Consider the following 24,036-nt stretch of genomic DNA (forward strand, 5'->3'; position numbering starts at 1 on the left):
TTGGTTCCTGACTATTAAAAACAGCGTGAAAGTAAGATTATAAGGTATGCTACTGCTGAAAATTATAATGTCAAGGTTTGTACGGTTATGAAAAACCTGGAAAAGTCATGGAATTTGAAAATATTTTCAGATTTCCAGGCCTGGATATGTTTTGGAAAAATAGAAATACATAGAAAGTTTTGGAAAAGTCCGAGAAATTTGAAAATAAGAATCTACAGGCCTGGATACGTTTTGGAAAAATAGAAATACCCAGAAGGTTTTGGAAAAGTCATGAAAATTAGCTCTACAAATCTCAGTGTTTCCGTTTCTCGATGGAGAAAATCTATTTTGAGCTAAAAAATAAATACGTCAGCTCAGAATTAAAGATTGTGTGTCAGATTCATTTTAGGCCTACTATAATCAATTATACAATTATAGTTTTAGTTGATTTTTGGTTTTATTGTTCTCGTCTGCACTGTTTTAAAAATAGTTTAAAAATGGTCATGAAAATTTGCCTTAAAGGCATGAAAAAAATCATGAAAAAATGTATTGGTTTAAAAAGGGTATGAACCCTGTAGTATAGTAAAGTATAGTAGCAAAATGTGCAAAGAACCAAGAGAACTACACTCAGTGTAATTCTAAAATTCTACAAAGTTCTCCTATATGGTTTTATGGACGAAAATAGTAGGCTAAATAGTAATGGCTTATCAGTGTATAAATATTTTGTGAATAAATTAGAATAAATAAGGGTTAATAAATGTATTTATAATTTGTGTGATTTAGATTATCAAGATAGAGCTTACTGGTGCCACAAACGGTGGAAGCATTGGCGCAGACAAAGCGGTGAGCATCATTGTCCCTGCCAATGACAACCCGTACGGAACAGTGTTCTTTGAGCAAGCGGTGTATCGAATTCAGGAGCCTTTGGACGGAGTGCGAATAGCCAACATTACAGTTCGAAGAAGGTTTGCAAACATATATATTTGTTTCTCTTTTTACTCTTTCTCTTTTATAAAATCTAAAGTCTAAAAGTCAAACAAAATTCAATATAATATAATAATCAATGTCTTTATATTTTTTTGTTTGTTTTTGCCTTCCAGTGGAGGTAATTTCGGTCTTCTAGAGATCTTATACAGCACCTTCGAGTTTGACGTAGTGAGTAATGCTCAGATAGGCGGCCAAAACTTCCTTATCTACTTTAATTCGCCCATGGCTGGGGCACCCTCCAGTGCCATCCGACGACCCATTAACATCACGTCCGTCAGAGACCCCCGGAACTTCTGTGCAGCCTCCTGCCTTCGAGAACGAGCCTGCCAAGCCTTCACCTTCACCAACACCTCCTCACCATCGTGCTTCTGGGTGACCGCTGGGGCGAACCAGCTTTCTGCTGCCGCTCAGACTTTCACCTACATCAAAAACACCACAGCCGCCGCCTTCCTCTTCAGCTCGCAGGCTGTTCCCGGGAGCGACTATGTGACCATGACAGGACAGACGGCCGCCATGCCGGATGGGTCAAGTGTTGCCAACCTCACCGTGCCAATTCTGACCGATTCACTGCCAGAGGTGGATGAGAGTTTTATGGTACAGATCCTGAAGGTTAGTCTGGTTAACATTACCGTGGCCGCCAAACACCTGCCCACTATCGGGCAACCAGACACTGCCAGAGTCACCATTGGGATGAATGGAGACGCGTTCGGAGTGTTTGTAATCTACAGCATCAGTCCGAACGCTACTGAGAAAGGCCTGTATCTGGAGGTGAGAGAGGAGCCGGGTACGAGAGTGCCGCTGGTCATTGAGAGGACCGGGGGCAGTTTAGGTCAGGTGACGGTGGAGTGGATGTTCATTGGAGGCAGCGCGAAGCCCAGTGAGGACTTTAATGGCACTGGAGAGACGCTCATATTTGCAGAAGGTAAGGCCAGAGATTAATATTCAGATTATTAAATTATATTAAAGGGAAACTATGCAAATCATAGTTGGTTTTCTTATAATGTTCCCCCTACAAGCCGGCAGTAAATGTTCATTGTTGTGAAAAGACGCACTGCTGTATCTCTGTTTCTTTTTTTGAGCCATGAACAGCCAACTGAATGGCGCATGCAATGTATAATCATGTCTAACTTTGACTAGAATTTCCCTCTGGTATCACTGGAACCCCCCTTTTGAGATCAATGAAGGATCTATCTAATTATTAAAATATCGATCTATCAATCTATACAATAAGTACACAGAAAAACTGAACCATTCTAGGGTCTCCTAAACTTGCAAGCATGATTTTGTTTCCCTACAGACTTCATGGACAACAATCTTGCATAGTGTGCCTTTAAACCATATATTAATCCATGAATTTTGCACTAATTGTGGCCAGTGTAATCTACAGCTCTGGAAAATAAAATAAGAGATCACTTAAAAATGATGAGTTTCTTTGATTTTACCAAATTAAAAACCTCTGGAATATAATCAAGAGGAAGATGGATGATCACAAGCCATCAAACCAAGCTTAGCTGCTTGAATTGTTGCACCAGGAGTGACATAAACTTATCCAAAAGCAATGTGTAAGACTGGTGGAGGAGAACATGCCAAGATGCATGAAAACTGTGATTAAAAACCAGGGTTATTCCACCAAATATTGATTTCTGAACTCTTAAAAGTTTATGAATATGAACATTGCATTATTTGAGGTCTGAAAACTGCATCTTTTTTTGTTATTTCAGACATTTGGAAGAAATGTTGTCCGTAGTTTATAGAATAAAACAACAATATTCATTTTACTCAAACATAAAGCTATAAATAGTAAAATCAGAGAAACTGATTCAGAAACTGAAGTGGTGTCTTAATTGTTTCCAGAGCTGTATATTTGAAAAAAAAAAACCTTTAGCAATATTAGCAAGAGACTAAATCATCATCAATAATGCGTCTTTTTCTGAAAGGGGATGTGAAGAAGACCCTCGACTTCTTCATCACAGACGACACCGAGCCTGAGGATAACGAGACCCTACGCATCGGTTTGGTGAGGACGGAGGGCGGCAGCCGTATTCTACCCAGCTCTGATACTGTCACCATCCTCATCCTCGCCAATGACTACGCAGCAGGCCTGGTGGGCTTCAGCCCGGCCTCCAGATCAGTTATAGTTAGAGAAGGTGAGAAACCTGTCACTTTTTCTTCCAACAGATTTTGCAGTTAAGTCTTGGTTAAGATGTGCTTAGTGTCCCACGAGATTAGCTGTAATAAAGTCTCCTAAGCTAAAAACATATATGAAAGACTTGATCAAGACACACTAGGTCACACTAGTGTCACACAAGTCATCCTTTGCTTCTTCGCTTACAACAGCTGATTACTTCACCCCTCTTTGATCCTGAGCGCCACATAGCGTGTATTTGGGGGGATTAATTATTGATGACGTCTGTCCTGTAGGTATGTGTGTGTGCAGGCATTTGAAACCCACCCGTGTCATAGAAAGATCAGGTTTCAGTTAATACCTCCATAGTAACCAGTGATGCACTGTTATAGTGAGACACAGAGAGAGTAATACGGACATGCTGGAGCAGCTGCTACACTGGCTTTGTTATGCATGCATGACAGAACACCGGGATATGTTTCTCTGAGAATCCCATTGTCATTATGTAACAAGGTACTGAGAAGCCTTTATTCATATTAACACAATTACAATTGTCAATTTATAACATTGTAATGTGCACTTTCAAGATTTTCAGGTTTGTTTCAGTGTAAATGAATGATATGACAACATTTATCAATCAGAAAAAGCAATATATTAAGTTATATCATAGTAAATACACAATAATATATAATGTGTTGAGTGCTGTGTTGTGTGTGTGGCAGGTGAGAGGCTGTCACTGCTGGTGGAAAGAACACTACCTGCAATTGGGAATGTAACAGTGGAGTGGAGAATTCAAGGCCCTCAACCTACACTGACATTTGTGGATACCTCTGGAGTTCTCTTCTTTAGTGAGGTAAAGTAGACAGAAAACGAGACACACACTTACATACAGTACCAGTCAAAAGTTTGGACACAGCTTAAACTCAGTGTTTTTTTTTTCTATTTAACACTGAACTCATCCAAACTATGAAAACTATGGAACTATGGAAATTCTGGATTTAGTAAACAAAAAATGGGTTAAACAAACCAGAATTTTGTTTAGGAGGCACATCAGCTTTGCACATCCTGGCTAGATTTTCTCAGTCAGCTTTATGAGGTAGAATGAGTAGTTAACAGCTGTGCTGGATTTGTAAAGAGTTTATTACTTGCCTTTAATTTCTAGCTTCTCTTAATATGTTTGAGAGCATCAGTTGTAAAGTTGTGAAGAGGTAGAGTAGATGGTGTACAGTGAATAGCCCTATTTGAATAATGTTCTAATCCATATATAAAAAAAATACATAGTAAAAAAAACTTTAAGAAATGAAGGTCAGTCAATCCGAAAAAAAAAAAATCATCAACTTTAAAAGTATCATTAAGTGCAGTCGCAAAGACCATCAAAGGTTATGATGGAACTGGCAATCATCCTTTATATGTTTTATAAATTTTGGAATTGTTTTAATTCAGATACATTGGATATATATATATATATATATATATATATATATATATATATATATATATATATATATATATATATATATATATCAGTAGCGTGCAGTGAATATAGTGGGCAGAAGCCATTTTAAAAAGCTTTGATTGGTCAGTACCGTTGTCAGTCAGATAAGATAATAAAAAAAAAAACACAGACTAATGCTTTAAATTAGTTGCTGTTTTTTATTTGAGTTAATTTATAAAATAAGTCCACACATATACAGTAACTATAATATATATATTTCCTGATTAAAAATTCTGTAATTATTTACATGCACTTATTGTCACCTCTTCTCTGATATATATATATATATATATATATATATATATATTTTTTTTTTTTTTTTTTTTTTTTCTACATTATTTTCTATTGGTTTCATCACATACTAATATTGTGCTGTTCTCTGGTTATAGGGAGAGCTGAATGATACGATAGTGTTGCAGCTTCTTGATGACAGCGCTCCTGAAGAAAGAGAGGAGTACAGAGTTGTTCTCTCGAACATTCAGACTAAAGGTTAGCAACAGCAAAGCCAATGCAAATTCAGTTGATCTAAAAATATATTTTTCCCCCAAAACTGTCAATGATGATGTCAATGTGATGGTCATGATATTCACTGCAGCTGATTATCTGATGTCTCTGTCTCACAGATGTAACAGCCACTGGCGTGGCGGCGCTGGATGTTCAGGGTCGTGAGTGTGTGGTCAGCGTGGAGGCCAGCGACGAGCCGTTTGGAATGCTCAGCATCGCTCCATCCTCCCGCAGTGTGTCCACTGAGGAGAAGAACACCACAGTCAGGATCTACATTAACAGAGAGTTCGGAGCCTCAGGTTTGTTTTTAAAAATGACCAAATGAAGCAAAACCTGAGTAGCAGTGGGTTTGTTTCCGTTATGTATTTTATAATGTTTTATGAATTGATCATTCTGTAAACATTATAGCAGTCCATTTTTTATTTCTTTATTTACTGCAAAAATCCCATTTTATCTGATTCTCTCCACAGGAGCAGTGAATATCAGCTATGAGACAGTGAAAGGGTCTCTGCAGGACCTCAGGCAGGTTGAGGGGGCTTTGGCGGAACAGGGCCAGGACTATCTGTACGCTTCCGGCTCTGTGGTGATGCAGGATGGCCAAACATCTGTGTCCATCCCCATCACTATTATAGATGTAAGTTTCATGCGTAGGATTTAGTCTTTTGTCAAAATTTTGGACAAACTTTAAATTCAGTGTTTTTTTTTTTTTTTTTTTTTTTTTTTTTCATTATTTTAAAAGTCAAAATATGAAGAAATAAACAAACCAGAATATGTTATATATATATATATATATATATATATATATATATATATATATATATATATATATATATATATATATATATATATTTATGATATATTTTAGTTTCTTCAAAGTAGCACCTCTTTCTTAGATGACAGCTTTGTACATCTCAGCATTTTCTCAGTTAACAGCTGAGCTGAACTTGTCAAGAGTTAATTACTTGAATCTCTTGTCCTCTTAATGAGTTTGAGAGCATCAGTTTTCCAGTCTGGAAAAAAATAAGAGACCACTTCAGTTACTGAATCAGTTTCTCTGATTTTGCTATTTATAAGTTTATGTTTGAGTAAAAAGAACATTGTTGTTTTATTCTATAAACTACAGACAACATTTCTCCCAAATTCCAAATAAAAATATTGTCATTTAGAGCATTTATTTGCAGAAAATGAGCAATGACTGAAATAACGAAAAAGAGGCAGAGCTTTCAGACCTCAAATAATGCAACCCCGATTTTAATCACAGTTTTCATGCATCTTGGCATGTTCTCCTCCACCAGTCTTACACACTGCTTTTGGATCATTTTATGCCATTCCTGGTGCAAAAATTCAAGCAGTTCAGCTTGGTTTGATGGCTTGTGATCATCCATCTTCCTCTTGATTATATCCCAGAGGTTTTCAATTTGGTAAAATCAAAGAAATCACCATTTTGAAGTGGTATTTATAAACTTGATTTAACTGGTACTGTATCTACCAATTAAGCATTAAAGCAGTTCATCCTCACCCATTCACACTGAGGTAAGCAGTACAATACATAAACCTGCACAAATATTAATAAAAAATGAATGGAATGTAGAATTCTGACCTAATCTGATTCTGAATTTCTCATTTTTTGTGCTTTGTTTTCCATTTTGGCATTTTTTAGATGTTTTTCTTATTTCTTTGTTTGCTGAACGTACCTGTATACGTCCTGTTTTATTCATGTCTTTAAACAGGATGATATTCCAGAGCTGCAGGAATTTTTCCTGGTGAATATCACATCAGCTGTTCTGATAAGCACCCTCCCAACTACTCCTAAACTAGGTACACTCTGAACACACTATCAATACCCATTCAATACCATCTTTATTAAAGCCTCTAATATGATATGAATTCTTTTTATTCCCTCTTTAATCTATATACTAACATTCTTAACTACTAATAAATGAGTGGATGTGTTTTTCTCATTCTTTCATTCTTCTATTACTTCTTTCCTTCATTTCTTCAACTGTCAGTAGAGGTGTACTATACATTAAAAGGTAATGGTAGATGGTAGCCCACTACTGTAGAGTATTTGCTTCTGTGTTTGGTCTCAGTTTAAAACAGAGTGTAGATGCACTGCCTGTATGCTTCTGTTATATTTTTGCTTATATATTATCTTATATGTACAGTGCTGTGAAAAAAGTATTTCCCCCCTACAGATTTCTTTAGTTTTGCTTTTTTATCATCCATACATTTTTTAACACCATGCTTTAACAAACACACTTTAATGTCAGACAAATATAACCTGAGTAAATATAAAAAAACATTTTTTAATGAAAATTTCATTTACTAAGTGGAAAAATCTGTCCAAACCAAACTGGTCCTGTGTGAGAAAGTATTTGACCCCTGAACCTGACTAACTAATATGATTGGGACACCCTTGGCGGCAACAACTGCAATCAAGCTTTACCTATAACTGAAAATAAGTCTTTCACATCTCTGTGGAGGAATTCAGCCACAATAGAGGGTTTTTGAGCATCAACTGCATGATTAACCCTCTTAACAGGCCAGGATTTCTGTCTTTTGTCTGCCTGACATTACATCACTAAATCTTGAGGATTTTTATTCAAGCATTACATAAAAAGCTTTCATGTTTGATGAGGAACATTACTGAAAAGGATCATTGTAATTGTAATAGAAAGTATAGAAAAATAGTTAAGTAAATCTGCAACTGTCAAAATAAAATGAATAAAATCATTAAATTGTCTCTTTCCTGAACTTCGTTTTAAAATCAGTATTTTCCAAAAAATACAAATAAAACAGCTGATGTCCTTCAGACTTTTAGTTTTGTTATTTTTGTCTAGTTTTTACATCTATTTTCAAACATGCAGTATTTGGATTGATTTCTGTTACTGATCTGGAATTATTAAGTGAAGTAGAGAGAAAACCGGCAGCTTCTCCAAGTGTCCTGTAAGAGACTTCAAAGCCCTCAAAATTTAAAAAAAAAAGAGTGTAAATAACTTATTTTACTGCAGAAAAAAGGTTTTGTATCACCTACACCTGTAGCCTGTACTCTTGCCAAAGAATGTAATAGGTTAAGATCATGACCCAGCATCTCAGTCAGACTTTAACTAGGCCACCATTCCAAAGTGGACTTGCTTTGGGTCATTGTCCTGCTGCAGAACCCACGTATGCTTGAGCTTAAGCTCACAAACTGTTGGCCAGACGATTACTTTTTCACGTAGGGCCAGGTTTGTTTGGAAAGCTTTTTCTCCTTTATAAATGAAATCATAATTTAAAAACTGCTTTTTCTTTTTTACTCTTTGGCAAAAAAGCAAAAACAAAAGAAATCTGTAAGGGGAAAAATCTTGTTTAATGGCACGGTAGCTTCAGTGCAAAGCTAAATTGCTTATAACTAATAACTTTGTGACTGCATTCAGTGTAAAACTGTATTTACTGTATGAGAATGTATGGAATTACTGTATAGAGTTGATATTGTTGATATGGATTATATATATATATATATATATTTATAACTAAACAGATACTCAGGGAATGGTAGCAGAAGTCAGGATCAATGCTAACGACGGGGTCCGCGGCATCATCAGCTGGCAAACCGTAGAGTAAGAGCTCACCTCTTTTACTTCAATTCACTATTGTGATCATACAGTATTTGCCACAGAATTTACCAATTATAATGACTTTTTTTTTTTATTTCTCTGCAGTTATGAAGTGAATGAGACTATTGGAGTGCTGACACTGGTGGCGTATCGGCATGCTGGGACGTATGGAAACGTGTCTGTGTTCTTCTATGCACAAAATCTAGAGGCTCAGTTGGGCCTGGACTTTAACGCTACAGCATCTGTGAGTTTTACATATTAAAAAAAAAAAAAAGTTTAATAATTTAATATTTTACTTTTAAATGTATGGTATGTGGAAAAAAGCTATTGGACAAAAATAAGCAGCCACACTATTATATGTGCTCATAATTATAGTAAAAAATGACTTTTGAAGATGTAGTGGTGGTGTATGATGCATTTAATTTTTTTTTACAATTAAATTATTCTCACCATGGTTCTCTTTCAGACGCTCACCTTTATGAATGGAGAGCGGCATAAATTTGTAGAGGTGCTAATCCTGGACGACCCCATTCCAGAAGGAGATGAGAAGTTTCAACTCATTCTAACGAACCCCTCACCAGGGCTCGAGCTTGGAGAGAACACTACTGGTTAGTAACGCAAAAAAACATGTAGAATTTGGATAAATAATACTGGTGCATCTCAAAAAACTGAAATATCACTGAAAAGTTACTTTATTTCAGTGATTTAGTTTAAAATGTGAAACTCATATTATATAGGTGTATTACACACAGCGTGATCTATTTTAAGTGTTTATTTCTTTTTTTTTTTCTTTTTCTTTTTTTTTTATTGTTAATGATTATGGCTTACAGCCAATGAGAACCCAAAAGCCAGTGTCACAGAAAATTATAATATTAAATATGACTAATTGGTATTTTTTCCAGTGTGGGCAGTGTGCCAAGTCCTGCTTGAAAATGAAATCCGCATGCAGAAATCATAGGGCCCTATTAATAGTGTACCAGACAGGGGGAAGTGTTGACCGCATATGTAATACTACTCTACCGCTACTGTCCACACATTTAAATCACTTTAGATGTCTTTAGAACTCTCTCAGCTTGTCCAGAAATGCATGTGAAAAGCATGTTCTTTAGTAGTACGAATAATACTCTCACCAAAAACTTTACTTTGTAATTACAATTACACCTTGTGCTCATGTTTCACAGCGACGGTGACTATCCTGGCCAACGACGACGGCCACGGCATCATTTCCTACAACAAAAGCGAGCACTTCCTACTGAGAGAGCCTTCCTCAATGATTGGCCTGGACCAGAGTGTGGCCACTCTCTACATCGTGCGGAATCCCCCGCAGGGCACATTCGGCACTGTCTCTGTGCAGTTCTCCATCACCGACGTCAACGGCACTCTCAACACCGAAGACCTCACACCATCTGAGGGCTTTGTGGTTCTGGAGGATGGAGTCAGATATAAGGTAAAGAAAGGTTCTTTATCAACTGTACGTTTCTTTATACTCATTTCTCTTTTATAAAGCTACAGCTCACTTAAAAATTATGAGTTTCTTTGGTTTTACCAAATAAAAAAAAAACTCTGGAATGTAATCAAGAGGAAGATGGATGATCACCAGCCATCAAACCAAGCTGAACTGCTTGAATTTATGCACAAGGAGTGGCGTAAAGTTATCCAAAAGCAGTGTGTAAGACTGGTGGAGGAGAACATGCCAAAAACTGAGGGAGAACTTGTATTCTATGGAATTTGAGAGACATGTTGTCTGTAGTTTATAGAATAAAACAACAATGTTCATTTTACTCAAAAATATACCTATAAATAGCAAAATCAGAGAAACTGATTCAGAAACTGAAGTGGTCTCTTATTTTGATCTAAGTATATACAGTAGTAAAGCAGTAATGTTTATTAATATTTAATATTTGAATTTTTGTCTCTACTGGGTTGCAGACTCTGGAGATCTGGGCGGTTTTGGATGCAGAACCAGAAATGAACGAGACTTTCACAGTGACTCTCTTCAACCCCACCGGAGGAGCACGTCTGGGGGAGCCGACGCAGACGTTTATCACTGTGCTCCAGAACCAGGCTCCACTGGGACTGTTCCGAATATCTCCCTCCAGCAACAGGTACACACACTCACTCACACATCAATAACTTTACTGACGATTTACTTTTGACTGTATTTAAGTTTTCTTCTGTATTTAAGTTTTATTTATTCTGATTTATCTGTGTGTGTGTGTTCAGAACTCTGAGTTCTCTGACAGTAGAGGAGACTGTAGGAAGCGTGTATCTGACGGTGTCTCGCAGTAATGGACTGGATTCTGCCGTCAGTGTGGAGTTTGAGACGCAGTCAGACACAGCATTCGGCTTGAGTAAGATATATCACATTTACAGCAGCTGCAGATACTGCAGTGTTTTATTATGAAGTTTACTGTGCAGTACAGCTCAGCCTTTAGCTGTTTAGAGTTACTAATGCTGTTAGTTTTGCTGTAGTGGTGAAAATACTGATACTATGATACAGGTCCATCATTAAAAAGTTACTTTATTTCATTAACTCATATATTATATAGATGTATTACACACCGAGTGATCTATTTTAAGCATTTATTTATTTTATTGTTGATGTTTATGGCTTACAGCCAATAAAAAAAACCTAAAAAATCAGTGTCTCAAACAATTTGAATATTATATAAGACCAATTGGTACTTCTGGCAGTGTGTCCTGCTGGAAAATAAAAGTTGTCAGCAGAGGGAAGCATGAAGTGCTGTAAAACCTCCTAGTAGAAGCTGCACTGACTCTGGACTTGATAAAACACAGTGGACCATCAACCAGAGTGGTCCAGCCGTTTAATTCAAACCTCAGGTCATGCTGCTTGGCATCAGCAGCCGGAGTCTGAGAGAGCACAATTGTCCATGCTCTCTCTCTCTCTTGGTGGATAAATAAAGCACACTCACTGTATCACTCCTAGTATGATATTTTTTATATTATGAGTCTATCAGAGGAGGCATGTGTGAGTCTTTACTCTCCTAGATGTTTTAGCATTTTGCTAATGATAGAGCGGGGTCCTAGTGAATGCGTTGGGTAACTGGCCTTCCAAATTAGGGAGACAATTAGAAAATAAAAGAATGTAAACTGTAAAGTTTTTTTTTTTTTGCAAAAGAAGACTTCATTAGATTTAACACAAGAGTAAAATATGTCATGTTTTACTTTGAATGGCACTTTCAATCAATCAAGCAATCCACCAATCAGTCTTAAATTTCCTTTAATTTTCCTTTGATTGAATAAAAACACTAGTTTCAAACACCAACACTAGAAACAACCAAGCAAACATTAAATATAAGATATTATAACATTTAAAAAAGATTCTACACTGAACAAATTTAGATTTAAAAAATCCCAAAAATAATGTTATGTTTTGATATTAATATATTTTGATATTGCATTTGTTTGATAGAGGGGGATTTTCCTTATCTGGCTGAGTATCAGCGCTTCAGAGACACGCTGCCGGTACACTGGTGTTCTGAGTCCAGTGGAGACTCTGCTCTGCTCTTCAGGATCGGGAGCATAAACAACACGCAGGACCAGCTCACTCTCTACATGTGGCAGGGAGTGTTCGTACCGGTTGAGGTAAGAGATTTACACTGTTTCTAGTGTCTTCTTCTCCTTCTTTGTCTTCTGGCTTCTCCCTTTAGGGGTCGCCACAGCTGATCATCTGCTCCCCTCTTGTCCTATTTGTGATCCGGAACCAGAAATGCACAAAAGTGGAGCCCCAATGGCTGGTTTACACTGTTCCTAGTGTAATTGTGATTATTTTTTTAATGTTTAAATATGAGATTTTACTCTTGAAGGAATATTTCAAACTTATAATTGAAGAAATTGTTTATTATTATTTTTTTTTTAAATGCTCCAGCTTTCAGTTTAGAAACAAAATAAAACTTTAAAGCATTGGGATAACCTTATAAACCTTATAAATTTGTTGATTTTGACATCAGGTTTATACATTTTTATTAGTACAGTCTTGCAGTTTTGCATTTGTACAATTTGATATTTTAACTTTACAAAATTTACAATTTCACTTTTATTTTAATGGTTGACAAAGAAATAAAAGCAGAGATGCTTATGTATTTAAGGGATAAAGCAGTAAAGGGTATTTTTTTTAACCACAAAATTCTGGTAAAATTGTAGGCACAGTTTTTGAACTCATTTGCCCTCGCACCTGTAATGGTTTCAATACTACAACTTATTTTGAAAACAAAGTTCAGCTTCGGGTTCGCCTACATGTTTTATTTTCTCCTTATTATTTAATCTGTAATTAATAAAAATGTACAAAAAAAAGTGTAGTAAACGTTTTAAAGACATGTAAGAGATGTTTGTACACTGTTCTCCTATGTTCCTCTGTTCTAGACTGTGAGCGTGCAGAGGGCCTCCTCCTGCATGGGTTTTACTGTAAACGGCACCGCCTATGTGGCCGTGTCCCACGGAGACACCACAGAGTCGCCCACTGCCAATCTCAGCCTGTTCCGCCTCCAGCCTGACCTCAATCTTACTCTAGTGAGTTCATCAGTGTCACCGTACTGTATATCTGTCTTCTCCTACTCTCTTCTACACACCAACAACAACAGTACTGGTGTTTGAAATGTTGCACTTTGTGTATTGATGTATAGATATAGTATGACATCTTTTCACTGTTTATTTTTTATTTTTTTGCAGGAGCAGACTGTGACTGTGGGAAGTCGTGATGTTAGACCTTTCAAGGTCAACTCTCAGCAATATTTCATAGCTTCAAACCAGGTTAGAAGGCTTTGATCCCCTATATGTAATCTGATGTTAACATTTTCTACATAAATATACATGTCAGTCTTTATTTGTTTAACTTTTCCATTTGGGCAGGGTGATACAAGTTTATTCATATCACTTGAGATACATGTGGTGGAGCACAATTGTGTTCTCAAGGTCCAGTTCCACTCAAAAGAGCAAATATTTTCTGAAAATAGAACCAAGATCTTCTGTTCCCAGAAAATAATTAAATAGATAAATATGCATAAAAAGTATTAAGAAAGGTAGAAAAAATAGCAGTATCAGTGTGGTTAAAATATCTAATTGTCCTTTAAAATGTCAGTGTGCAGTGTGATTGACCATTTGGAGCTTCTGGAATTAAGCTGTTTCTCAGTCTGGTAATTTAACAATTGATGCTCCGCCGCCTACACATGTTATGGAAGCCTACAACATGTTATAATTGTGTAATTACATATTTAAATACCACAACATGTTACATTTGTGGAACTACCTATTGGAATTGTACAGGTTACGTTTGTGTGGCTACGTTTTCACCAATTGTAAGAGTGTCACAATTGTAAGTTGGAATTTTATGTGATTTTGAGGGCACTAAAAACATCGCCGCTTAATACACGATCTGAATGTGTCCCAAAATGCATTGTGAGTCTCGCTACTATGCAACAGACAGCTGAATAAACGTAGAGGACAGTGAGCCATCAGGTTTGCCAGATTGTGTTTTGCTCTTTGTATGCTTTCTTCTGCTATTTTAGCATCTAATTGCTGTTCCTCTCTCTCTCTGTCTCTCTCTCTCTGTGTCTGCAGGTGTTTATTTGGACAGGAAGCTCTCTATCTCTTCATCACACTCTGGAGCTGCAGAACATCACCGCTCTCTCTCCGTTCATACGGGCCAGCGGAACCGGCCAGTACCTTACAGTCTGCAGGAACTCCGCTTCATCCACCTGCCTGATCTACCAGTGGATCAGCGGGAGCTTTCAGAACCCTCAGCCACTGCCAGTCAACAACAGAGTCAAACAGGTGGAGTCCATTCACACGGGAGGAGATACGCTGCTGCTGATAGTTACTGAAGGTACATCTTACCTAGTGTAATATTATTAATACATTTTACCATGTTTAACTCGTTACACCACTTCTTATTATTCTTCCAGGAACAAGAACTCAAAAACCGATTGGTGTATATTTGGCCATGTAGTATAGCTAGGCCTGACACAGCAACAATTTTTTGCAAACAATTTGTTGTCCCAGAAATGATTGCGATAAACGATATTGCTGGTATTTTAAGACCATTAAACGGCACTAGTATAATAATAACATGATATCATAATAAAAGAATTACATCGTTTGAAAGACAATACACTTTTCATGCCTGATCACACACCTAATTTTGGAACCCGAAAAGTTTCCAGCTATACCTTGCGAAGTGCGGAGGCAGGGAAACGTGGGTCCGCCCCTACACATGCAGTCCCTGTCTGTCCCAGCTGGCCCGCATTGGACCGGCATAAAAATCATGCCAACATGAACCTAAGAGATACTAAAATTAAGCAACTAGAAACGCACTGCGTCATTACTATGTTTGTTACTATGTTACTAAGTTTGTTGGGGGTGTTGATTGGTTTGTTCACTTCCTGTGTTTGTGTCTCTCTGTGCTTCTGCACTACTGAGTCACGGTGGTCATGCCCCTATCCCTGGGGGAGCTATCACAATGTACATTTTCTAAGTGCAAACACAATAGACTATATCACGATTATTAAAATGTTTGAGGTCATGTCTATTTATCGAACGATACGTTGATCATGTAATTATTGTGACAGGCCTAAGTATAGCATAAATTCATGAAAAGCTGTGTCAACAATATTTATTCATAATTTGGTATAGAGCCTCTACATTATGTGACAGATATCAAACAAGATTCCTTAGGGATCCAAAAGTGATTTTTCTATAGCATCCCACATATTGCTTTTTCCACTGATGTGGAACCAGCATTGTTCTGAACCTAATTTTAAACTGGTTCCCCTTGTTTCCACCAACAAAATAGGTTCCAGAACCAAGAACGTTCGTTCACAGCAGGAACCAGAGAATACTAGGTTCTTCAGCACAAACCATGCCAAAATCTGCGGGCGTGTCTGTTTGTACATGAGCACCTCCTCTATGCAGTACACTCTGTTGATGACGTATGACAGGGGTCGGCAATTAAGTTTGGCTGCGGGCCAGAAATTTTCCAAGCCATTACGTGGTGGGCCACAAAAAAATTCTGTTTTGGAAAAGGAAGTGTAATGAGAAGGAGTGCTACTGGTGCGGGATTGAACCCGTGTCATCAGGGTCGCAGTCCAATACACTACTACCACTGCCCTGACTAGTGAATTGGGACATGACTAGGAAAAAAAACGCCCTTATAACTAGATAGAGAGCCCAAGAACGGACGGAAAAATGAGAACGGGCAGAATCTAAAGTCACGCCGAGCAAGATAGATAAACAGGGGAGGAACTTAAACAAAAGCTCACCAGAGAAGCATTTTATTTTTAGTTTTTGTTCACTATTTTCGTTTATTATAGTTCAAACAACCTTACGGGCCTCATAACCGACCCCTGATGTATGATGTATGATGATGGTTCCGCAAAAACTGGTGGAAAATATCATGCCGAACGGAACTGGTTAAGGAGCCAGATTTCTTTAGGTGGAAAAGTGCTATCAGGGAACCTTTAGCAGTAGTATTTTTCAGCAGTGTAACAGCTGTATTGCCTCTGCTTTTAAAGGGTTGAGGTTAGTAGATTCTCTGTAATTTAATGGCAGATTGAGCACTGAGCTGAAATGAGTAGGTAAGCTTTATTTTGTTGACTGGCTGAACTTTGTATGTCTGTTATCTGCTTACTTGACTGATGGTGAACAAACGATGGTACACAAACAGGCCGTACTCACAGCACGCACTGCGGTCTCCGACAACAGCAGACATGAAGACTCCGCTGCATATTTAGGCTACACTGAACTGTAGTCCGGCACCAAACCTAAAACATGCGTCCTGTTACTGCTAACATAGCAAACAGCCACTTTCCTGCCAGGCCTGTTTCTGTGAGCAGTGCCAGGCTTGAGGTTTATAATTTTATCCTGGGTTTTATACTGGTACGAGTGTCAGCGCAGCACTGGTCTGAACCACACCGTCACTCAAGGAATAGGGGTGTGTGTGTGTGTGTGTGTGTGTGTGTTTGTGTGTGTGTATACGTTTTTGTACATTTCCAAGACAAGAATTGTTGTGAACCAGGACCAGCGTGACATTTTTTTTTCTTCCACCAAACTACATGCTTTATGTATCCATTTCCTTTTGGCTAAGGTTAGGGTATATATAGTAAGAATTATATAATTATTGTTTTATATAGGTACTTGTGTTTATACAGTGTACAGAACTAGTTTTATCCAATGTTTTATTTTTTGTATTGTATTTCTTACATTTGTAAATGAATACTAAAGTCATCCAGACTATGAAGAAACACATAAGGAATCATGTAGTAACTTAAAAGTGTTAAACAAACCTTAAAATACTCTGTGAAGTAGGTGTGGCTATGTGGCTTTTATCTGGGGTGATGTTAACTTGTGGTTTCTGAGGCATGTAACAACGATGGTCCTGATGAGTGCCAGTTTCATCATAACATTTTTGATGGCCTTTGTGACTGCACTCATTGAAATGTTTCGTATTGACTGACCATTTTTTATCCATTTTAATTCTTAATTTATTTATTTTTACTTAGTTGAATAGTTCTTGCCGTAATATGGATTAGAACTTTACTCAAATAGAGCTAATCACTGTATTCACCAACTTTACCTCTTCACAACTGAAATACACCATGAAATACAAGAAATTAACTCTTGACAAGTTCAGCACAGCTGTTAACAGAAAGCCTGAATTCCTGGGGACTCTACCTGATTAAAAAAAATCCAGCCAAGATGTATGAAGCTGTCTTTATTCAAAATCTAAAACATATTCTGGTTTGTTTTACACTTTTTTGTTCACTAAATAATAACATGTTTTTCTTAATAGTTGATTAATCTACAATGCAGAACATTTTAAAATAATAAAATAATAATACATTTAATGTATGTCCAAGGTTTTGACTGGTACTGTGTAAGACACATGGGGCACATTATTGCAGTGTTTGTGTATAGAGGTGTTTGTACAGTATATAATACATAAGGCACACATTATTACATTACTTACTACCTGAATATACTGAAGGACCAAATGTGTGTGTTGGGTTTGCAGTATAACTGTTTTTAATTTCCTGTCTTTTTTTTACATTGTTATCCAAAGGCCCAAATCCAGTGTGTGAGGTGTTCTTATGGGGTTCCCAACAAGCCTTCTTCCAAAAAACCCAGTCCATCCCATTCCCCAGCCTGTCCTCAGTCCATGCCTTCACTCCTACATCTGGCATACGTACGTTAACACACTTAATTACCTACTCTAATCATAGTATAGATTCACATAATCTGTCTATCCGTCTTTATGTTCATTTGTACATGTATCCAATATATTTTGGTTTTTAAATAATAAAATGCAATTTTTTATTGTATGTTCAGCCATCAGTTTAGCTGACTTATTGATTTGACACTTTGAAATGTTATTTTACTTAATAAAATATTTTTTTGAGGGGTTAAACATACTTAAGTAGCATGTTAACATTGTCTCTGTGTTTCAGCGCACCTCCTGCTTGCTGGAACGAATGAATCGGCTCTGTATTCATGGAAATCTGAACTGAGCCAGTTCACTAAAGTCCTCAGCTCTTCTCCAGCTCAACAGTTCCTCTACCTGCCTGTTCCCTCACTAAACACCACAAAGAGTCTGATCATAGCCAGAGGAAGCTCAGACTCCATCGCATATGAGCTGATATCAGTGTCCAACCAGTCCGACTTCATCCCTCGGTACAGTACAGCTGAGCAGAATTAAGATGTCCCTGTGTTGTATGTAAATACAGCTCTGGAAAAAAATAAGAGACCACTTAAAAATGATGAGTTTCTTTGGTTTTACCAAATTAAAAGTATTTAAGAGAAAGGTGGATGATCACAAGCCATCAAATCAAGCTGAACTGCTTGAATTTCTGCACCAGGAGCGGAATAAAGTTATCCAAAAGCAGTGTGTAAGACTGGTGAAGTAAAACATGCCAAGATTTTTGACAAATATGAACTTGTTTTCTTTACATTATTTTGCATTATTCTGCATCTTTTTTGTAATTTCAGTAATTTCTCATTTTCTGCAAATAAATGCTCTAAACGACAATATTTTTAATTGGAATTTGGGAGATTTTTTGTCTGTAGTTTATAGAAAAAAACAAAAATGTTCATTTTACTCAAACATCTACCTATAAATAGCAAAATCAGAGAAACTGATTCATAAACTGAAGTGGTATATTAAAGTATGTTAGCATGATGCTAACATACTTTACTATGTATTATTAAGACTCAATGTATTAAGCATTAACTTGGTTCAAGTGTTACTTTTTTTACAAGTAATATTGTTTACATATATTTTTTCTGTCTTTCTTTTTTTAGTTCTGGTGAGCTGTTCTTCCAGCCAGGAGTCAGTGAGTTAGAGATAGCTGTGAACATAATCGATGACGATGTTCCAGAGGAGGAACAGAGCTTCCGACTGAGCCTGAAGAATCCCAAAGGAGGGGCAGAGATCGGCTTTCGTGGTCAAGTGACTTTTGTCATCCCGGCTAACGATGATGCTTACGGCATTATTGGTTTTACACAGGTATTACATTCTAAAATCAGATACTATTCTAGTATTTAGGACACACTGAATATTTGGCAACCCAGTTAGTGCTTCTAACCGGGGCTGGCTAGTGCTGCTAACCGGGGCTGGCTAGTGCTGCTAACCGGGGCTGGCTAGTGGGGCTAACCGGGGGCTGGCTAGTGGGGATAACTGGGACTGGCTAGTGGGGCTAACCGGGGCTGGCTAGTGGGGCTAACGGGGGCTGGATAGTGGGGATAACTGGGGCTGGCTAGTGGGGATAACTGGGGCTGGCTAGTGGGGCTAACCGGGGCTGGCTAGTGGGGCTAACCGGGACTGGCTAGTGGGGATAACTGGGGCTGGCTAGTGGGGATAACTGGGACTGGCTAGTGGGGCTAACCGGGGCTGGCTAGTGGGGCTAACGGGGGCTGGATAGTGGGGATAACTGGGGCTGGCTAGTGGGGATAACTGGGGCTGGCTAGTGGGGCTAACCGGGGCTGGCTAGTGGGGCTAACCGGTGCTGGCTGGCTAAGCGCTTGATAACCACAGCTAAGCTTACTCCTTACTGTAAATAAAAGGAAGCAATTTACTCACCCAAATAAACTGTTCTCAGGATGTTAATCAGTATTTTGTCAAATCACCAAACATATAGTTATCACAAAAATACCATAAAATATTGTTATATTATTTTAGGGCCATATCGTCCACCCCTACTTACTAGTGTTGCTTAATGTGCCTTATAATCAGGTGCGCCTTATGTTTGAAAATAGACCAGAAAATAGACGTTCATTTATAGTGCGCCTTATAATTCGAAATATATATAGGTATATAAGGCTTTTTAAGAATGTAAATATGTAAATATGTGTGTTAGGTTTTCTGTTTGAACAAGTTTTAATATAAATCTATACTTAATAAACATCACCATCATTGTGTCTGAGGAGCACATATTGCGTTTGTACACTGCTATAAAAAGATCTTCGGGAGGTCCCTGGTTTCCAGTGTGTATTCTACTACTGCCAACAAATTTAACTAACCCCATTTGACAATGCTTACTGGATTTCATGGGGATTTCCAGGCTTCAATGAAAAGCAGAGCTTGTATTTTGACTTGTTAACAACAGGCTTGTTATTCAGAAGATCAAGTATTGTTTAAGAGATGTATGCGGTTTGGAACATTTTTTTTTGTTCGCCACAGAGCATGATATCAGCTGTTATTAAAACCCTCCATTCATTTCTGTAATTCAGAAACGTTGCTAAGACCCAGAGATCATAATGTGGGCTTTGTTGTTGTCTACCATTGTAATGACACTTCAGAATTTCAGTGATCTATCCACCTATTGTATTAAATGGTTTATGGTTGTATTTTGTATTTAAAGTGAAATCGTCTAAAAAAGCTTTCTATGCTCCAACCCAACTTCCAACAGGCTACCATTTATCATTAGAATTCATTAAAGATAGACTGTATTTAGAGCTGAGCTAACTAGCTTTCAAACACAACACAGATTTGAGTGCTGTGGAACACCGCATATCGTATTTTACAGACTATAAGGTGCGCCATATTATAAGGCACACCATCAATGAATGTCTATTTTTACACCAGATTATAAGGTGCATTTTAAGTGACAATAGTAAGGAACAAAGGTGCTTCACAGTAATTTAAACAGATTTTTGTCTAGAAAACTGTTTATTTACAGTAAGCTTAGATTTTAGCAGCAGTGTAGCAGCACTACACTGAAAAACCCTGAGTGTTCCACTAAGCCACGGCAATAATAGCTAGCTGTTCATCCCACATAGCTTGTTTTAACACAGTAAACGTGCAGGCTTCAGTCTGGTATATTCTCCTCTGAATGGCGAAGGAGCTAGAGCTGTGGTTAGCGGCTAATGCTAATACTGCTCCAGCCTGGGTGCTGGAGAAACTTTGTATATTGCTGTACTTCAGCAAAGTGGCTTTACTGCTCCTTACAAAGTGACTAAAAGAATTTATACCTAAGGAGCACTGACGATGTTTGGGAACAAATCATTCGATTTCTTCAAAAAAAAATCACTTAAAACTCTGGCACATGCCACATATCTACAGTCTCAGTGTGTTTAAACTCTGCTTAACCTGAACGTGTTTGTGTCCAGAACTCTCTGTTTCGAGAGGTGGATGAGCTGGAGAGGGACACGCCGGTCACTCTGAGTGTGGAGAGGAGAAGGGGAACATTTGGCAAACTGACCGTCCGCTGGGCAGCCAACGGAAGTCTGGAGGACATTTTCCCTACATCAGGAGTGGTGAGAACTGAAGAAGCTATAGCTACAACACATATGATAGTCTGTATACCGTATAACGTAGAAGTAACAGGCATTGTCAAAAAAAGAGTTGCTCCCAAGCTCCATATCAGTCTTAATTGTTCCTGGTAGTCCTGTCACTGTAGCTGTTTTTAATGGACAATATAGTGTTTTAGAATTGTGTTTGAACAGAAGTTACAGATGTCCTTAATTAAACAGTATAAAAGACTACAGCAGCAGCAAAACTGTACTGTGTGTGTATGGGTGTGGTACCTGCTGGTGAAAAGAAAAGTCTCTGGGCAATATTTTGTCAAGGTCATGTTTATTTATCATACTATAAGGTGAAAATGTAATTGGTGTGACATGATTCAGAAAGCAATATTTAGCAGAATAACCCTGGTTATACCACCAGTCTTACACGCTGCTTTTGGATAATTTATGCCACTCCTGGTGCAAAAGTTCAGTTTGGTTTGATGGCTTGTGATCATCCATCTTCCTCTTGATTATATTCCAGAGGTTTTGAATTTGGCAAAATCAAAGAAACTCATTATTTTTAAGTGGTCTCTTATTTTTTTCCCAGAGTTGTATGTGTAATTTACTGTAATTTAATACTTAATGAACATCACCATCATTGTGTCTAAGGAGCACGTATGGAGTTCGTACACTCAATATGTGCTCTAGTACTCTAGTTCCTGGCAAACGTTATCTTCCTTCTAAATTGCATTTTAATCTGACATTAGTTGTAATTCCTGCTGGTTTTGACTATTTTTTTTACAATCTTGTGAATTAAAGTATAATAATATTTTATATATTCTATGTTTCTTTCTAAGGTGACTTTCTCTGAGGGTCAGGCCGTAGCCACCATCTCGCTGAACGTGTTAGCGGACAGTGTTCCAGAAACGGCAGAGAAAGTGACCATCGTCTTAACAGATGTCACCACAGTCGGGGTCATCGACCTTTCCAGGAGAGCCGTGATTGACCCGCAGCGAGCCAGAGCCGAGCTCACCATTAAAGCAAATGGCTCTCCGTATGGCGTGATTGGATGGCACCTGGACTCACAGTACTTCATCACGGCCGAACCTCCAAGTAATTCATCTATTCGCAGAGTCTGAGTGTTTTAGCCAAACCAGTACAATGCGAGGCGTCTGCATGACTGAATGAATATAATCAGCCTACATTACTGAGGTCTACCACTGAAAGCCAGGGCCCTCATTTTTCTGCAATTTGTAGGAACTGATTGCAAAAAAATAATGTAAATAGCTTGCACAGATGCTTACTAACTGCTTCACTCCAACTCGAGTGCATTATGATTGGCCCATAATTCTTCTTACTCTTGTTCTCTATGCATAACTGTGCATAATTTTGCATTTATTACAGTACAATACTATGTTTGCAGGGAGTCCAAGCAACATCACACTGAGCATAGTGAGAGAACAGGGGGCTTCTGGGAATGTGGTGGTCTACTACACAACCAGGCCAGCTCTGTCATTGCCACCAGTCAATCAAGCCAGCGAGGGTGAGGACTACTTAGCTAAACAGGCTACAGTCGTTATGATGGAGCAGGCTGCTGTTGCTCTGGTAACCATCACCATCTTACCGGTGAGTATCTTACTGTAGGTCTTTCTTATCTTGTTGTCAGTAACTTTGACTAGAGCTTAATATTGAGACTGTTGGAGACCTACCTCACAACTTACAGTAATAAAAAATATCTACAGTAATTCTAATGTCTTGATGCTAGATACCACAGGATAATGGGGAACCTACTTGGGCTGCTGTTATTTTAGTTGTCATCAAATCACTATCCTATCTGTATTTTTCGCTCTATAAGGGGCACTTAAAGTCCTTTAATTTTCCCAAAAATTGCCAGTGCGCCTAATAATCCATTGCATCTTATGTATGAATTTTACCAGTCAGGTTATAAGGTGCAGTAAAGCCACTACATTAAAGTGCATTATTATAAAGAAGTTTTTAATGAAGTTTCTCCATCACTAAGGCTGGAGGTTGCAGCAATAGCATTAGCCACTCACCGCAGACAATAAAATGCATGTGGTTTTAATGATAAGATAAACTTTAAACATTATTCACTTTGCTCTGAACATCTCTTATTCATTTAATTAGGGTTCTCTACAGGGACAAGCTGTGTTTGCACATCTTAACTTGTGTCAGCAGTGCATTTGTTATAAGGGGTTTCCACAAACCTGAATCAGTTTCTCTGATTTTGCTATTTATAGATATATATTTGAGTAAAATGAACATTGTTATTTATTCTGTAAACTACGGACAACATTTCTCCCAAATTCCAAATAAAAATATTGTCATTTGTCTGCAGAAAATGAGAAATGGCTGAAATAACAAAAAAAGATGCAGAGCTTTCAGACCTCAAATAATGCAAAGAAAACAAGTTCATATTTATAAAGTTTTAAGAGTTCAGAAATCAATATTTGGTGAAATTACCCTGGTTTTTAATCACAGTGTTCATGCATCGTGGCATGTTCTCCTCCACCAGTCTTAAACACTGCTTTTGGATAACATTTTGCCACTCCTGGTGCAAAAATCTGATTGATCTGATGGCTTGTGATCAGCAATCTTCC

General features: G+C 37.8%; 1 protein-coding gene across 4 annotated transcripts in view; it reads left to right on the plus strand.

The window, feature by feature from the left end:
* The window catches only part of adgrv1 (adhesion G protein-coupled receptor V1), a 252,872-nt gene that overhangs the window by 93,968 nt on the left and 134,868 nt on the right, over positions 1-24,036 (plus strand). For 2 of the 4 annotated variants that reach the window (XM_049470643.1, XM_049470645.1), the window contains 25 exons: positions 763-944; positions 1,080-1,888; positions 2,904-3,113; positions 3,814-3,944; positions 4,976-5,075; positions 5,210-5,389; positions 5,561-5,724; positions 6,821-6,908; positions 7,103-7,123; positions 8,611-8,689; positions 8,792-8,930; positions 9,153-9,294; positions 9,868-10,133; positions 10,616-10,791; positions 10,910-11,037; positions 12,120-12,292; positions 13,070-13,216; positions 13,376-13,456; positions 14,264-14,528; positions 17,760-17,882; positions 18,145-18,367; positions 18,995-19,199; positions 21,302-21,448; positions 22,276-22,531; positions 22,842-23,044. In XM_049470643.1, the coding sequence (XP_049326600.1) occupies positions 763-944; positions 1,080-1,888; positions 2,904-3,113; positions 3,814-3,944; positions 4,976-5,075; positions 5,210-5,389; positions 5,561-5,724; positions 6,821-6,908; positions 7,103-7,123; positions 8,611-8,689; positions 8,792-8,930; positions 9,153-9,294; positions 9,868-10,133; positions 10,616-10,791; positions 10,910-11,037; positions 12,120-12,292; positions 13,070-13,216; positions 13,376-13,456; positions 14,264-14,528; positions 17,760-17,882; positions 18,145-18,367; positions 18,995-19,199; positions 21,302-21,448; positions 22,276-22,531; positions 22,842-23,044 (4,638 nt within the window). The remainder of the gene's footprint in view (positions 1-762; positions 945-1,079; positions 1,889-2,903; positions 3,114-3,813; positions 3,945-4,975; positions 5,076-5,209; positions 5,390-5,560; positions 5,725-6,820; positions 6,909-7,102; positions 7,124-8,610; positions 8,690-8,791; positions 8,931-9,152; positions 9,295-9,867; positions 10,134-10,615; positions 10,792-10,909; positions 11,038-12,119; positions 12,293-13,069; positions 13,217-13,375; positions 13,457-14,263; positions 14,529-17,759; positions 17,883-18,144; positions 18,368-18,994; positions 19,200-21,301; positions 21,449-22,275; positions 22,532-22,841; positions 23,045-24,036) is intronic. The other 2 variants (XM_049470644.1, XM_022667571.2) reach the window with 1 other exon arrangement.

The sequence above is a fragment of the Astyanax mexicanus genome, chromosome 22, assembly GCF_023375975.1.
Source record: "Astyanax mexicanus isolate ESR-SI-001 chromosome 22, AstMex3_surface, whole genome shotgun sequence".
In the NCBI taxonomy this organism is placed as follows: domain Eukaryota; kingdom Metazoa; phylum Chordata; class Actinopteri; order Characiformes; family Acestrorhamphidae; genus Astyanax; species Astyanax mexicanus.